General features: G+C 45.7%; 1 protein-coding gene across 1 annotated transcript; it reads left to right on the top strand.

Moving 5' to 3' along the window:
- Window positions 1–2587: 2587 nt before the first annotated feature.
- Window positions 2588–13311, top strand: slc2a12 (solute carrier family 2 member 12). The gene is made up of 7 exons (XM_062550416.1): window positions 2588–2725; window positions 3603–3722; window positions 5317–5684; window positions 7969–9028; window positions 10292–10414; window positions 12257–12389; window positions 12779–13311. The coding sequence occupies exons 2-7, from the start codon at window positions 3632–3634 to the stop codon at window positions 12867–12869; spliced, it is 1866 nt and encodes a 621-aa protein (XP_062406400.1). The 5' UTR covers window positions 2588–2725; window positions 3603–3631; the 3' UTR covers window positions 12870–13311.
- The last annotated feature ends 1468 nt before the right edge of the window (window positions 13312–14779 follow it).

Genomic DNA, 14779 nt, shown 5'->3' on the forward strand with positions numbered 1-14779 from the left:
AAGCTATTTACTAAATCATTATTATTCTATTTTCTTATCATTATCTATTTTCACTCATCCCCACAGCAAGGACGATACAGCAGCTATGCCAGATCTGTCACAAGCTTCTACAGGCAGTTTGTCATGTCTGCCTGGGCTTCTTGTCTGTACGCAATGCCTTTTGGCATCTCCTGGAGTTCATGAGGCCTAAAGAAGTTAACAACTGTGTGCTGGAAAAACGCAGGATGAAATTCAAGCCCTTGCATTTCTTGGAGTTTTGGATTCAGTTAAACACAACAGGAACTCATCTAGTGTGTACATTATTTATAATATGTGATAGTCTCTCACATGTCCTAATGGGGGCACTCTGTCTTCTGGTGTCACCTCTACACTCCCTGCAACGGATCATGGTGTCTGCCCTCGACGAAGAGGGGAAGGAGAAGTGGCAGGAAATGTTAAAGGAAGCTGAGGAGGAGAAGCAGAGGGTCAAACAGTACCTATGCACGTGAAGCGGTCATACCATGGTCATTGCCACTGATCTTGCATTGCAAAGAAATTGCAAGTTGGTATAGGAAATGTGAAATATGGCTCAAAGCCATTTGGATGCACTGACACTGCAAAAGAATTGGGGGGGAAAGGCAAACCATTTTCTCTGTCAATGTGCAACCAGAACGCCTGTATATTACACTTGTGCTTTTTCTAGATGCATGAGGATGTGGCTAAATGTTCAAAGATAAATGGGAACCATGTTGCCATAACCATAAATTGCAACCATGCTCATATTGCATAATTGTACTGCTTTAACCTATTTGTGCAGAATGTGTCTTATGATGACTACACACACACACACACACCCACACCCACACCTCATAAACACTGTGTGTGTGTGTGTGTGTGTGTGTGTGTGTGTGTGTGTGTGTGTGTGTGTGTGTGTGTGTGTGTACTATTACACTTTTAAGCAATACCACCTCATGAACTTGTTATTTACTTGGTTATTTAAAACACAGCAAGACATGAGAACAGGGAACATTGTTGCGTTCTCTTTATGTTGGGGGAAATATATTCCTATTCTATAATCATGGTCATATGAAGGACATGTTTAACATGTGTTCATGCTCTTTAGAGACACTTGTGGTTTGAAGTATATGACATTAAAACAAATGAATAAAGGTAAAAAGAACATTACATCAGGCCTTGTCTTATAGGGCAGTGATAGAACTGTGGCGGGGATTGAGAGGCAGCCATTTTAACTGCCATTTCTCCCAAAAAGACTCAGGTAGAGAGAATTTGTGACACATATTTAATTCACAAAGACATGACCAAAGTAGACTATTCCTAACTCTTAAAATAATTACCCACTGGACAGAGCAGGGATCAAACTGATGCTGGTGGAGAGGAAGGAGGCGACATTGAGATGACAGAAGCAAGGTAAGACATTAAAAAGACCGGGGTAGACTGGTGATTAGTCAGGGCTGACGTCAGGAGTAATGAGTGAAAAAGCATTAATCTAATTTTTCCAACTGCATTTTTTTTTTTTTTTTTTTTTACTTTCGGTTTTGTCTTCCTTTCTCATTGCTGATTGGCCTGACATTTTTTTCTTGTCTGAGAGAAACAGTTTTGAACTGTGGTGTTCCAGACAAAATGATCTGGGGGTGGGGCCAGGCTAAGAATGTCCCACAATTTATCCTGAAGTTAAGAGATGAGGTGGCGGCCTTCCAAAGAATGCAGGGCAAGAAGAAGAAAGACAGAAATAGTGAGTCAGATAACTAAACATATTGTGTTGAATACAAATAATGATAAATTAACCAATGTGGTCTGGCCTATAAACCCTGGGTGTGTCAGCTGACTATGAAGCACTATAAAGCCAGTAGTTGGTAAAGTCAAACTAGTAGCCTACTTTCATCTAACCTTTTTACTATAGTTACGAAACAAGAGGAAAATGATTGAAGAGTTTGAAGTAGTTACACCTTGATTGTCACAGTAAACAAACAAACAAACAAGCACATAACAAGCTGCCAAATAAGGTGCATTGGAGGATTCAGAATGTCCTCACATCACACAGAATATTCGCTCTGTTCCTACCAATGCCAGAAGAGGGCGCTACCTGAACATTATTGGATCTCCGACCGCGACTCAACTTCTGTTTGTGCAGACCCACCACGTTGATCTGTATGTGTCTGGCATTCTGGGTCAAAATACGCTATACTTTAGCAACATATTTTGGAGGGGGATTTGTCCAACATTTGTTCTTAGTCAGAAGGGACCTACTACTGTCTAGTTTCTGTGTTACACAACAAAGCAAAGTACACCCTCAACCCTCCCCCATAGCCTACACAGTAAACTACACAAAATATGTCGGATAGGCTTCCATCAAGAAATTGTTCACACTTGAAACATAGCCTAGAATAATCAATTATTGTAATAGCTGCCTGCAATATCTAACCCAAACATATAAAACATATGGGCAATAGCACCTGGGAATAACAGCATCGTTTATTTCTGTCAATATTTTGGTGACAGGACATGGTTTGAGTATTAGCAGCTAATTTGCATTATTGGGCTGCCAGGGGCAGGGCAATCCCCCCGGTTTGGTGGAGGAGTGGGCGTGGTTTAGTCATAGGCCTTTCTTGAGGCGTCTCCAAAACAAGAGGTTTGGGCAGACTACAGTCTGGAATAGGTCCTGCCGAAGTTAGAAAGTCAGGGGACAACAATGATTGCGACCAAACCAAGAAACTGATCCACGAAGGTAGGTGTCCAAACGAATGCTGCCGTTTCCTTATTGGCTCATCGTTTCTGCAAGCTATGTGTATGAAAATAAACTTTAGCGTTGCGATTTTTAAAACGCTAACTTTGAGTAGCAGCTGTCTCGAAATTTAGATTGTCTGCAGTGTTGACAGAATGAATAGAATGAATAGAGCACACTCTGATGGTTTAAAATGTGTAGTTTTAAGGAAACTGGAGCTGTGTTGCTCTTTTGTTTGCAAATAGTGTACGTATAGTAGGCCTACGGCGCTGTTTTGCAGATACAGTGATTATCATGACCTTGGATATCAAGCGCTCAAAAAATCATTTGGCCATCTACTGTTGTCGGAATTCTATGCTCACTGGTTTTGGGGAGTCACGTTTGATGACGTCTCAATTAGTTGTTGTGTAAATAGACGTGCATAGACATAGAGCAGCCGATTCTCTATTTCCTTTAGCTATTTTTTTTTTTTTTTAGAAATGGACTTTAGCTGTCCTGGCAATCTTCTTGAAGTTGCCAAACAAAGCAAGCACTTACACTTTGGAAGTTAATGGTGTTCAGTTGAGCCGTCCTCTTGAAACAAACACAAACAACATGCTGAATATGACGCCTTTATCACCTCTATTGTTAGCTCTTTTAGTGGACTAGACTGTTCAACCAAAACGAATTTCCATCTGTTTAACATACTATCATCTGCTGAACTTACAGGCACCTCTTTGATCATGTGCCTAGTGTGAAGATAGGTATGATTTCTGCACTAGGCCTACAACTGAGGTTGTCTTGCAGATAGCTTGTTCTGCTGGGCCATTGACCTCTCTTAATCCTAGGGATCAGCCATCTCAATTTCGTTCTTACCGTTTTTCTGTATTTCACCCCTCAGCACAAATAGCATCTGAACTATAAGGAGCCATGGATGGCAGAAAGGAGGCCGAGACCTTGACCTCAAATGACTCCAAACCCTCAAACTCCACAGGCAGCTCTCTCCAGCAGAGCACCACAGGTAGTGTGACCATGGTAACCATAACTAATAGAAACCCTGCAAAGCGGTTGTTCTGGAAACCAGCTCTAGATAAATTATGTGCACACATAGGCCTAGAACTACACCTTATGTGTCGGGGTTAAGGCATATGAATCCTGTATGATGTTGCAATAGTAAAACACTTTGGAATGTAAATGTCCTAATCTGTATTATATGCTCACATACATTTGCCAGGTGGCTAATAAATAACATATGGCAGTGGACTTTTATTTCAATACAAAATTATTGGCATGACAAAAAGAAAGAGACATGTTGCCAAAATGTAGAACATAGGACCATACTGCAATACACCGAACAAACAATTCATTAATAGATTGCGAGAGTGAGACAGACAGACAGAGAGAGAGAGAGAGAGAGAGAGAGAGAGAGAGACTGACCCTGTGTTTTGGATATAATATGAGATAGCCTTACCTCTGTGCTGTGTCAGCCACACTTTGTACCACTGATTACACTATCTTGTATTGCTCATTAATGACTATCTTATTACTGTAACGTGTTATGTAAGCTTACACATTCATACACTTTTATTTGTTTATTTTCACACACACACGCACACACATGCACACGGGTGCGCGCGCGCACACACAACACACACACACACACACACACAAAAAAACACACACACACACACACACACACACACACACACACACACACACACACACACACACGGTATGCAAATACCAACAAATGGTTGTGTGTGTGTGTGTGTGTGTGTGTGTGTGTGTGTGCATATGTATTCAATGTTTAATCCTGAAACCTGTGCTAGGAATTTCCACCCAGCACGGTAGCCACAAAGATGCTTTGAAGGTTGGAAAACGAGGAGTCAGGGATTTAGTGTGGAAACTAGGCAGTTTATGCATGTTTACGTGCTTAACAGAAGAAATATGCCAGCAAAAGTAAGGGTGAGGGAGTTAAGACTATCAGAGATTTTTAAGGAAGTGTATCTGCTGAACATTTCAGGCCAGTTGAAATACTGTAGGTAAGATGATCCACAAGCACACTTCGTTTTTTAAGGAAATTGAATAGGCAGATAGTTGCATAATGTAATACCAGGCCTGCTCGAGCATGCTGTGGCGACAAACTATCACTATTACGACTCGAAAATTATTTTGAAGCCATATCTTGCAGTAAAATCATAGCATGCTGTTGCCTTAAAATGTATACGTAGACTGTGCATCTGTGTGGCTGCACACATGATTAAGAACATTTGCTTTCTCTCTAAACAATATTCACTCTTTCTCCTCTTTTTTCCTTTTGCTTTCTCCCCTTGTCACTGAAACGGCATCTTCTACTTTCTCTTTCTTTATCCCCTCCACCCCTCTCTATCCCTCTCTCTTTCTCCTTTGAGCATCTTTCCTCCACGTCTACTACTTCCTTTCCCATATCCCTCTTTCTTCCCATCTTTTTGTCTTCTGCCGCGTGTTCTCTTTCGCTCTCCTCCTATCCCAACCCTTTCTCTCTTCCTCTCTCTCTCTCCCTCTATCTCTCTCTCTCTCTCTCTCTCTCTCTCTCTCTCTCTCTCTCTCTCTTTCCTCTCTCTCCTCCCCTCCAGGTTGTGGCGTGGTGCTGGTCCTCTCGGCCCTGGTGGCCTCGGTCAGCGGTCTGCTGCTGGGCTACGAGATGGGCCTGATCTCGGGGGCCCTGCTGCAGCTGCGCGAGGCCCTGTCGCTGTCCTGCCAGAGCCAGGAGGTGGTGGTCAGCTCGCTGCTGCTGGGCGCGCTGGTGTTCTCGCTGGCCGGCGGCGCCGTGCTCGACCGCTGGGGACGCCGCTTCGCCATCATGCTCACCGCCGCCATGGCCGTGGGCGGCACGCTGCTGACCGTGTGCGTGAGCTCGCTGGCCGCCCTGGTGGCCGGACGGGTGGTGGTGGGCATGGCCGTGGCACTGTCGGGGACGGCGTCCTGCCTCTACATCGCAGAGGTGAGTGCTGTAGATGCTGGCACTGGTCACTCACTACAACTGGACTGTGAATAGAACCCTTCACAACGGTATAAATATCCGGGTTTGCGTGACGTCACTGGCGGCAGAAAAGTTAGGCGGCTATTGAAAAGCACTAGTAATGCGGCTAAAATTAGTCCGTAATTAACCTTTGCTGAAATGGGTAATGATATAAAACAGTATGTACATGCGCTCAGTGTACGGGATTGGGAGGATTATTTGAAAAAACTTTGAAAAAACGTACATTATCAGGTGGGACCATTCTGACAGATCCCTATTCTAAGGAAAGAAGACGTAGCAGGATTGCCCTCCGTTGAATGGCCGGATATTTAGAATTACGTTATTGAAAAACCGAGCGTCTACAGTAAGGAGAAGTTGTGGGTGTATAAATCATTGGATATATAACTATGTCCCAAATGGTCATGTCCAAGATTTACAATACAATGACGTATCGGATGACTTTTGTGTTGTAGCTGATGGCAGTTGATGGTTGTTTTGCCTCCAGTGAACGTAGTGACGTAGGCTCAGCAACGGTCTATACCTCGGGGTGGTGGCAGTGTAGTGGTTAAGGAGCTGGGCTAGCGTGCAGTAGCCTGAAAGTTGATGCTTCAATTCCGGCTTCCACCGCTTCCACTGAATTTAAAAAAAAAATATTTGGAATAAAACACCACAGCATCCAAATATTAGCAAAGAGCTTGTTATGCTGCACTTGACAAACTTTGTGCTAATAGTAACAACCACATGATTAAATAAAGAAATAGGCTATTGTATGTTAAAGATGGAGGTGGCATCGCCTTCTCCAAACATGCAGAGTGCCTATGACTGCTGACATAGAACAGTATTCAGCTAATTGCCTTGAGGTATTTTTACTCATTGCTGTTCAGCAATTTGTGCGCATGTCCTAAACTACCATAAATTAGGATAATCAGTTCTGTACTGCAACCACAAGCATTTTTAATGACTTAATATTTTAAAAACACAGGTCCATCAGGCAACACCCTACTTCCAAAATCAAAATCTTCCTAGAAAGTTCATTGAAGATACCTTTCGTTAACGGCTAGATTTTGTAGCACGGAATGTGAGACTGTGTGATCAGTGCTCTGCAGGCATGCAAGTATACCTTGAAGGCGCAGGTTGACCCAATGATCACGCGGTTGCATCACGTCACGTTACCTGCTCCCTGCTGGTGTATGCCCAGTCTCACACACACACACACACACACACATACACACACACACACACACAAACATATAATAACACACACACACACACAAACATATAACACACACACACACACACACACACACACACACACACACACACACACACACACACACATATAACACACACACACACACACACACACACACACACACACACACACACACACACATAAACACACACACACACACACACACACACACACACACACACACACACACACACACACACACACATACACACACACACACACACACTCACACACTCTCATTCCTGTCCGCACTCCATCCACTCGTTCCATTCACAACCAGAAGGCCCACATTCCCTAGCCTGGTTAGTGCATAGACCTTCTCAATGAGAATTGAGAGTGGGTCTGAAAAAGGCTCATTGACATACAACTTCCAGCTAGCTTAAACTAGCAGTGAATTAAACTTAAATTGACGCATTAAAGTCTTACCAAATTGTTTCAGAAGTACAGCAATGTTGTAATCAAAGGTTTTAGTTGCAGTTGTTTACTCATTGTCCAAGAAATATGTGTCCATGCCAGATTAGCGATTGTATTTGCGTGTATTTGGGTTTTAGGGACTTTAGAAATGGGCTTCAATGGCCGCTTGGTCACATGGCCCTGCAGTTTGTATGGGTATTCCCTGGCTATACATTTATTTCATTTAAGTATAAATATATTATTATTAATTTGAAAAAAAAAAATAATTGCCTCCTGTTCATGGCTCACGTGAGCCTAGGTCAGTTTGCCTGTACGAGCTAATGGTGTGTGTGTGTGAGTGTGTGTTTGTGTGTGTGTGTGGTGTGTGTGTACGTGTGTGTACGTGTGCGTGTGTGTGTGTGTGTGTGTGTGTGTGTGTGTGTGTGTGTGTGTGTGTGTGTGTGTGTTTGTAGGCGGCCCCTCAGGGTATCGTCTCTGTCTGTAGTATACGAGTACCAGCCTGTAGGAGCTGGTGATGTATGCCTATGCATATTTGTGTAATGACACATGACTCTGTGTGTGTGTGTGTGTGTGTGTGTGTGTGTGTGTGTGTGTGTGTAGGTGGCTCCGCAGGCATGGCGCGGGCGTCTGGTGTGCCTGTACGAGCTGATGGTGGTGCTGGGCGTGCTGCTGGGCTTCGGCCTGAGCTACGCCTTCGCGGCCGTGCCCGACGGCTGGCGCTACACCTTCGCCGCCGTCATCCCCCCGGCGCTGGCCCAGGCCGCCGCCATGTACTTCCTGCCGCGCAGTCCCCGCTTCCTGCTGGCCAGGGGCAAGGAGGACGAAGCCCGCACCGTCTTGGAGCGCCTGAGGGGGGCGTCGACGTTGTCGCCAATGGCAACAGAAACATCGGTGATGGCGGCATCGGCGCCGTCGGCCGGGTTGTTGCCGGGCGGCGCGGGCTCGCCGTCGCCGCCGCTGACCGTCGTGGAGGAGGAGCTGCGGAGCATCCGGGCGGCCCTGTGCCGGGAGATGCAGCACAGCTTCCTGGACCTCTTCCGCTCGCACGACAACATGCGCCAGCGGCTGCTGGTGGGCGCCGGCCTGGTCTTCCTGCAGCAGGCCACCGGGCAGCCCAACCTGCTGTCCTACGCCTCCACCGTGCTGCACCACGTGGGCTTCCAGAGCGGCCAGGCCGCCACGCTGGCCTCCACCGGCCTGGGGGTGGTGAAGGTGGCCGGCACGCTGCCCGCCGTGCTGCTGGTGGACCGCGTCGGGCCCAAGGCCTTCCTGTGCGTGGGCGCCGTGGTCATGACGCTCTCGCTGGCCGCGCTCGGCGCCGCCACCATGCAGAGCCACACGCAGGTGCACAGCCTGTGCCAGAGCACGCCGCCGAGCCCGCTGCCGCCCGGGCCCAACCATTCCCACTGGGCGCGGGGGGAGGGAGAGGGGGAGGCCCTGGGACTGTACCAAAACGCCCTGAACCTCAGCGAACTCAGCAGGAGCTACAGCCCCGCTTGGAGGACCAACAGCAGCGGCGGACAGGCTGGAAACTGGAGCCTCGCCGAGGATTCTGGGAGACGGAGTCCTGGAGACGTGGGCGTGTCCTCGTCTCTGAAGTGGATCTCATTGGTCAGCCTACTGGTGTACGTGGCAGGCTTCTCCTTCAGCCTTGGACCAAGTAAGTAACTGTGTCTAAAACGTCTTTAAAGTAGGGTTCAGACCAAAGATTCCCCACGAGACCAGATGAGACGAGCCGCGACGTTCTTGCCACTGCGACTCAACATGTTTAATGCTCTGTGACGGCTTGCGACGGCTTGCAACTACGTGCAACTTCTAATTCACACTGCTGCAACTCAGTCTCGTCGGGTCGGGAATCTTTGGTGTGAATTGGGCTTAATAGACACAGGATTTGCACACACACACATACACTCTCTCTCACACACACACACACACACACGCACACACTCTCTCCCTCTCTCTCTCTCTCTCTCTCTCTCTCTCTCTCTCTCTCTCTCTCTCTCTCTCTCACACACACACACACACACCAACACACACACAGCTGTACTTCCGAATCCTACCTAATATTTTACAGGCCAACAACTTCACACACCTCAACTACAAAAAGCTCCTGCTCTCGTCTGCAGTACAATGTCGTAGCACTTGTACTTCAAGATGTGATCCCATAAACCCTTTCACTCAAAACCAGCACAGTGTCTGTTAAATGAAAGTGAATTTCAGCTTAATGCTCTACAAAATGTTGACTTTTGTCATGTTTTTTTTATTTTATTTTTGTTTGTCCTCAAGTAACGATTAGCTCAATGTTGTTTTCCGTGCCAAGGGAAATGCCTCAGAAAGACACATGTTTGTTTATGCTGTTGAAAGGGTCTATAGTCCTTCCTGATTATCGACACACACACTTTCAGTGAAAAACAGCTAGCATTCAGACACAGTTTAGATACTTAAGATGAAGGGGAAAGGCTGAAAGACTGGATGTAGAAGCTTCACTGCCTGTGGCTCTTAACATACCATACTTTACTTGAGCTTAACACACATACAAAAGTGTGTCGTTCTGTCTGGGTCATATGCATATGTACATACACACACACACACACACACACACACACACACATTCACACATACACACACGCACACACACACACTCCAACACATCTAAACACACTGATATGTGCATCCTGAGGTTATGCAGAGTGTGTTAAGAACTTTCAACATAAGATATGATTTCTTCGGTCAGCCATTGTGTTTGATTGCTTTAATCTCTAATCTCTCTGTGTGTGTGTGTGTGTGTGTGTGTGTGTGTGTGTGTGTGTGTGTGTGTGTGTGTGTGTGTGTGTGTGTGTGTGTGTGTGTGTGTGTGTGTGTGTGTGTGTGTGTGTGTGTGTGTGTGTGTGTGTGTGTGTGTGTGTGTGTGTGTGTTCCGTAGTGGTATACGTGGTACTCAGTGAGATTTTTCCGACGGGGATCCGAGGGAAGGCTGTTTCCGTGGTGTCCGCCTTTAACTGGGCAACAAACCTCATTATATCCATGACCTTCCTCACCATCACAGGTACGCAGTACACACACACATACACACACACACACACACACACACACACACACACTCTCTCTCTCTCACACACACACACACACACACACACAATATCCTGACTTAGCACTGTAGAACTGTGGCTGTTCATTATCTTATCTAAGTTTTTGGCATTTCTTTTTATGGCAGCCAAATTTAATGCAGCATCTTACATAATGAATAGTTTTGATATAAACAGCACACACACACACACACACACACACACACACACACACACACTATGTAGCAAACAATCAGACCCCAGCCTTTTTGAGCGTCGCACCTCTTTGCTGGCTCTAGCTGGCTGTGTACAGTATGTGTGTGCGTGTAGGTGTGTGTGTGTGTGTTTAGGGCCTTATCTCCCTTCCAGGCTACTATCTGCAGGTAACGATATCAGCCGCACGTCAGTCTAACAGCTAACGTTATTGCGCATTCTCGGCAGAATGTCTCATAAATAGGTAGATTGGCCGAATCAATAAATCAGGTCGACCTTTTCCCCTTTAACCTATGGTGCTGCTGAAGAGTACAGTGCCGGGATCAGACTCTGGCTAGCATTCTTACCGATGGCTCAAGAGCTGCTTCAGATGTAGTGGTGGGGGGGGGGCGGGGGGGGGGGCTATTTATGTCAGACATTTCTATTTGTATGCTGACCCGCTACCTCACTGAAACACACAAATAGCTCGCAGTATCACCATTACTAGCTATTTCGGAAGCAGGACTTTCTTCGTTCTTGTCTGTGGAGTCTGAAGTGCCAAGATATGGGTGGTTCTTTTATTGCGTCTGGTTTATGGAACACGCCAGTTGCCTAACTGCCAAGAGATAAGCGCGGTAGTGCGGCTTTATTGATCTGTTTAGACATGTCTCCGTAATAGACAACTAGACATAGAGAGTAAAGCAAGTTAACGTGTTAACACAAGTAAATGAAGTGAAAGAAATGTGCGGATGGTGACGCCTACCAAGATAAACAAAAAGGCCCAGTCATTGAACTGAATATAAATGAGACAGGTTTAATGAATCCAGCCACAATCCAGACAATGTGGGCTGCTTTGGCAAAGTCAAGAGTCTCTAAATCTATCTAATTTCTATATCTGCAAATAGAACTGGTCAAAACTCCCTCAAAGCACATACAAGGAACGGATTAGTTATACACACGCACGCATGCGCACACAGACACACACACACACACACACGCACGTACACACACGCGCACACGCACGCACACACGCACGCACGCACGCACACACACACACACACATACACACACACACACACACACACACACACACACACACACACACACATATACACAAACACACATAGAAGCTTCACTGCTTGTGGCTCTTAACATACCATACATTATTTGAGTTTAACACACATATGAAAGTGTGTCATTCTGTCTGAGTCACACGCATATGTACACACACACACACACACACACACACACACACACACACACACACACACACACACATACATACACGTACGCGCACACAATCCAACACATCTAAACACACTGATGTGTGCATCCTGAGGTTATGCAGAGTGTGTGAACCTTTCAACATAGGCTATGATTTCTTCGGTCAGCCATTGTGTTTGAGTGTTTTAATCTCTGTGTGTTTGTATAGTACTGTATGTACAGTATGTATGTATGAGTGTGTGTATGTATGTATGTATGCATGCACTTGGTAATGTCACAAATCCTAGCTACACCCCCTTATGATCAGTAATCCTGGTTACCCTGCAGTACCTGTAACGCTAGTCTGCTAGTAGTCTGCGGAACTGGTCACACTGACCCCAGCTGACCCCATTACTCTCCCCCTGCAGAGAAGATTGGCCTGCCCAATGTGATATTCTGCTATGCAGTGATGAGCTTCATCCTCCTCGTCTTCGTCATCCTCTTCATCCCAGAGACCAAGGGCAGGTCGCTTGAGCAGATCTCCAAGGAGCTCGCCATGAAGTGAGTCACCAAGCACACTCATCAACACACTGCAGTTATAGACAACCATGGGATTCACCTATTTCTTACAAATGGAGCATACACATTTTTTTGTTTAATTGATCAGTAAGATAACTATCTCCTGGTATTACTTTATGTTCCAGGTAGTTTGTCAACATTTACGAGTTTGTTAACTTTTAAGTAACCTTTTATTTAAAACATTTTAATTTAGTCTTAAAAGTAATGTAAACAGATGCATAAAAATACACATGAATGAATCGAAGATAAACATACAGTGTACAGAATGTGCTGCAACACTCTAGCGTTCCTATGCTGTTGTGGAATGTGGAGTGTGGAATGTGGTATGTCTGGAGACACGCTTATTTTCTCCATTCTCGCTGTTCTCCCAGAAACAACCTCCGGGACAGGCTGTGCCCATGGCGGAGTTCAAAGACAGACACCTCACGGCCTCAGGAAGTGAAAACGCTGACCTCAGTATGACCTTTCACCTCAAAAACAGCAGAGACTTTTAATTTGTAGTGGACACTTTTTTTTTTGGGGGGGGGGGGGGGGGTGCTCTCAGTAGACAGAGCACAGGTGTGGTGCGATGTCATTAAAAACAGAGGTGGAGAAGTCCGGCTTCACAAAGTAAAAGTCCTACCACGTATTGATTCTGCCGGTGCCCTTAATACGGGTGATCTCACTAAATAGCTGATCTACCTGGCTGAAGAGTTCCAGAGAGCCAGGCTTTTCCACTTCTGCATTAAACAAGGTGTGGAGGAGGGACCTGGATGGTTGATGGACCCGGTCGATTGAACCCGACGTGGTTCTGGCTTTGACTGGGACAAGTTCCCGGGAATCTGTGTTCTGTGTCCAAGCCATATTAGTTCCTTGGTCAGCAGGCAGTTTTTTTTTTGTTTGTTTTTGTTTGGGGGGGGGGGGGGGGGGGTCACAAGGACACACTGCTGCTCAGGTGATGTCTGTCTGTCTGTGTGTGTGTGTGTGTGTGTGTGTGTGTGTGTGTGCAATGAGTTTGTGCTCATTGGGACATAAGATGTGCAGGAGCTTCATTCGGAAGTGTTTGGATATGTGTGTGATGAGGGTGTACTGTCAGGGTCGCATCAGGTAAAGGTGACCCATCCTGAGATTGTGTGTGTATGTGTGTTCCTCCTGAGATTGCTGCTGTAGTGACCTAAATGCACCTTTTACTTCCACCGTGAACTAATCACCAGCAAGCGGCCAACAGCCAAAACATTTGTTCATTACTTAATCTTGGCTCTCTTTCTTAATCACAGAAGGTCTTTTCGTGACACTTTTTTCAGCACTTGCTGTTTGAGTGCTCTTTAACTTTTGAGGCAGAAATGGTATCTTTTTTTTGCACAAAAATGGCTGTTGTTGATGCACGGACCAGTGTCATGCAGATCCTCACAGACATTCCTATGCGTTTTGATATGATATGTAGTGGGAATGGGTTTGGAATATCCAGATTGTCAAAGATGTTGTGTCTCAAAAGACACCCCAAGAGGTCTAGCTCGTCTCAAGGAGAAAAGGGACAACAGGTGAGGTGTGGGACACGCCTGTTCCAATTGTGCCGTCACTGAACAGCCTGTTCTAATTGTGCCACCACACTGAACATGTCACAACTTTTTGTTTTTAGAGCTCAGTGAACATCCGTTTGTAGATTTGTGAGTCACGACTAAAGCTTCAACAAAACAGCACCTTGCCCTTGAATTAATACTGTTTGGTGGTGGGTGGGTGGGGTGGTGTGTGCAGGGAGAAACAAAGAACAAAAAAAATGAGTATTATCTCAGAGGAACAAGACATTGCTTGTTCGGTCTACATAGGTGAGGTTAATCTTTCCAAGTGTGACATGTCATATCCTGCAGCCATCCATATGCACTATGAAGTTCTGTTCTGGGTCTGGAACACATCTCAAAAATGAAAGAAAAATCACCAAAAGGCACTATTAAAGGGATAGTTCGGGTTTTAAGACACAAAGTTATATGGGTTCCCTGTCAGCAACGTTGTGCATCAGCACTGACTTACCCCCCGACAGCGTCCTGTGAGCCGAGATCCAGCCGGTTTTTGATCGTTTTTGATGCCGGACTATTTTCTTCAGCAGGTTTCTGGGGTCACGAAAGTAAAGTGTTTTTCTTCTCAAAACCATATGCGTTCAACAGAGTGATATATTTGCACCACAAAAACGTTGTCCAGCTGTCAGTAGCGCGCAGTGATAGGAATCGCGAAAAATAAGTAAGTGATAACGAGGTTTGAATTTTTCCTGGACAACGTTTTTGTGGTGCAAATATATCACTCTTTTGAACGCATATGGTTTTGAGAAGAAAAACACTTTACTTTCGTGACCCCAGAAACTTGCCGGACTACTTTCTTCACCATCAAAAACCGGCTGG

The sequence above is a fragment of the Sardina pilchardus genome, chromosome 12 (genome assembly GCF_963854185.1).
Source record: "Sardina pilchardus chromosome 12, fSarPil1.1, whole genome shotgun sequence".
Taxonomy (NCBI): domain Eukaryota; kingdom Metazoa; phylum Chordata; class Actinopteri; order Clupeiformes; family Clupeidae; genus Sardina; species Sardina pilchardus.

Excerpts from the sequence above, each read along its gene's own strand:
- slc2a12 (XM_062550416.1), top strand. The coding sequence starts at position 3,632 with ATGGATGGCAGAAAGGAGGCCGAGACCTTGACCTCAAATGACTCCAAA. Across the intron at positions 5,685-7,968 it reads CCTGCCTCTACATCGCAGAG|GTGGCTCCGCAGGCATGGCG; the intron begins GTGAGTGCTGTA and ends GTGTGTGTGTAG. Across the intron at positions 9,029-10,291 it reads CTCCTTCAGCCTTGGACCAA|TGGTATACGTGGTACTCAGT; the intron begins GTAAGTAACTGT and ends TGTGTTCCGTAG.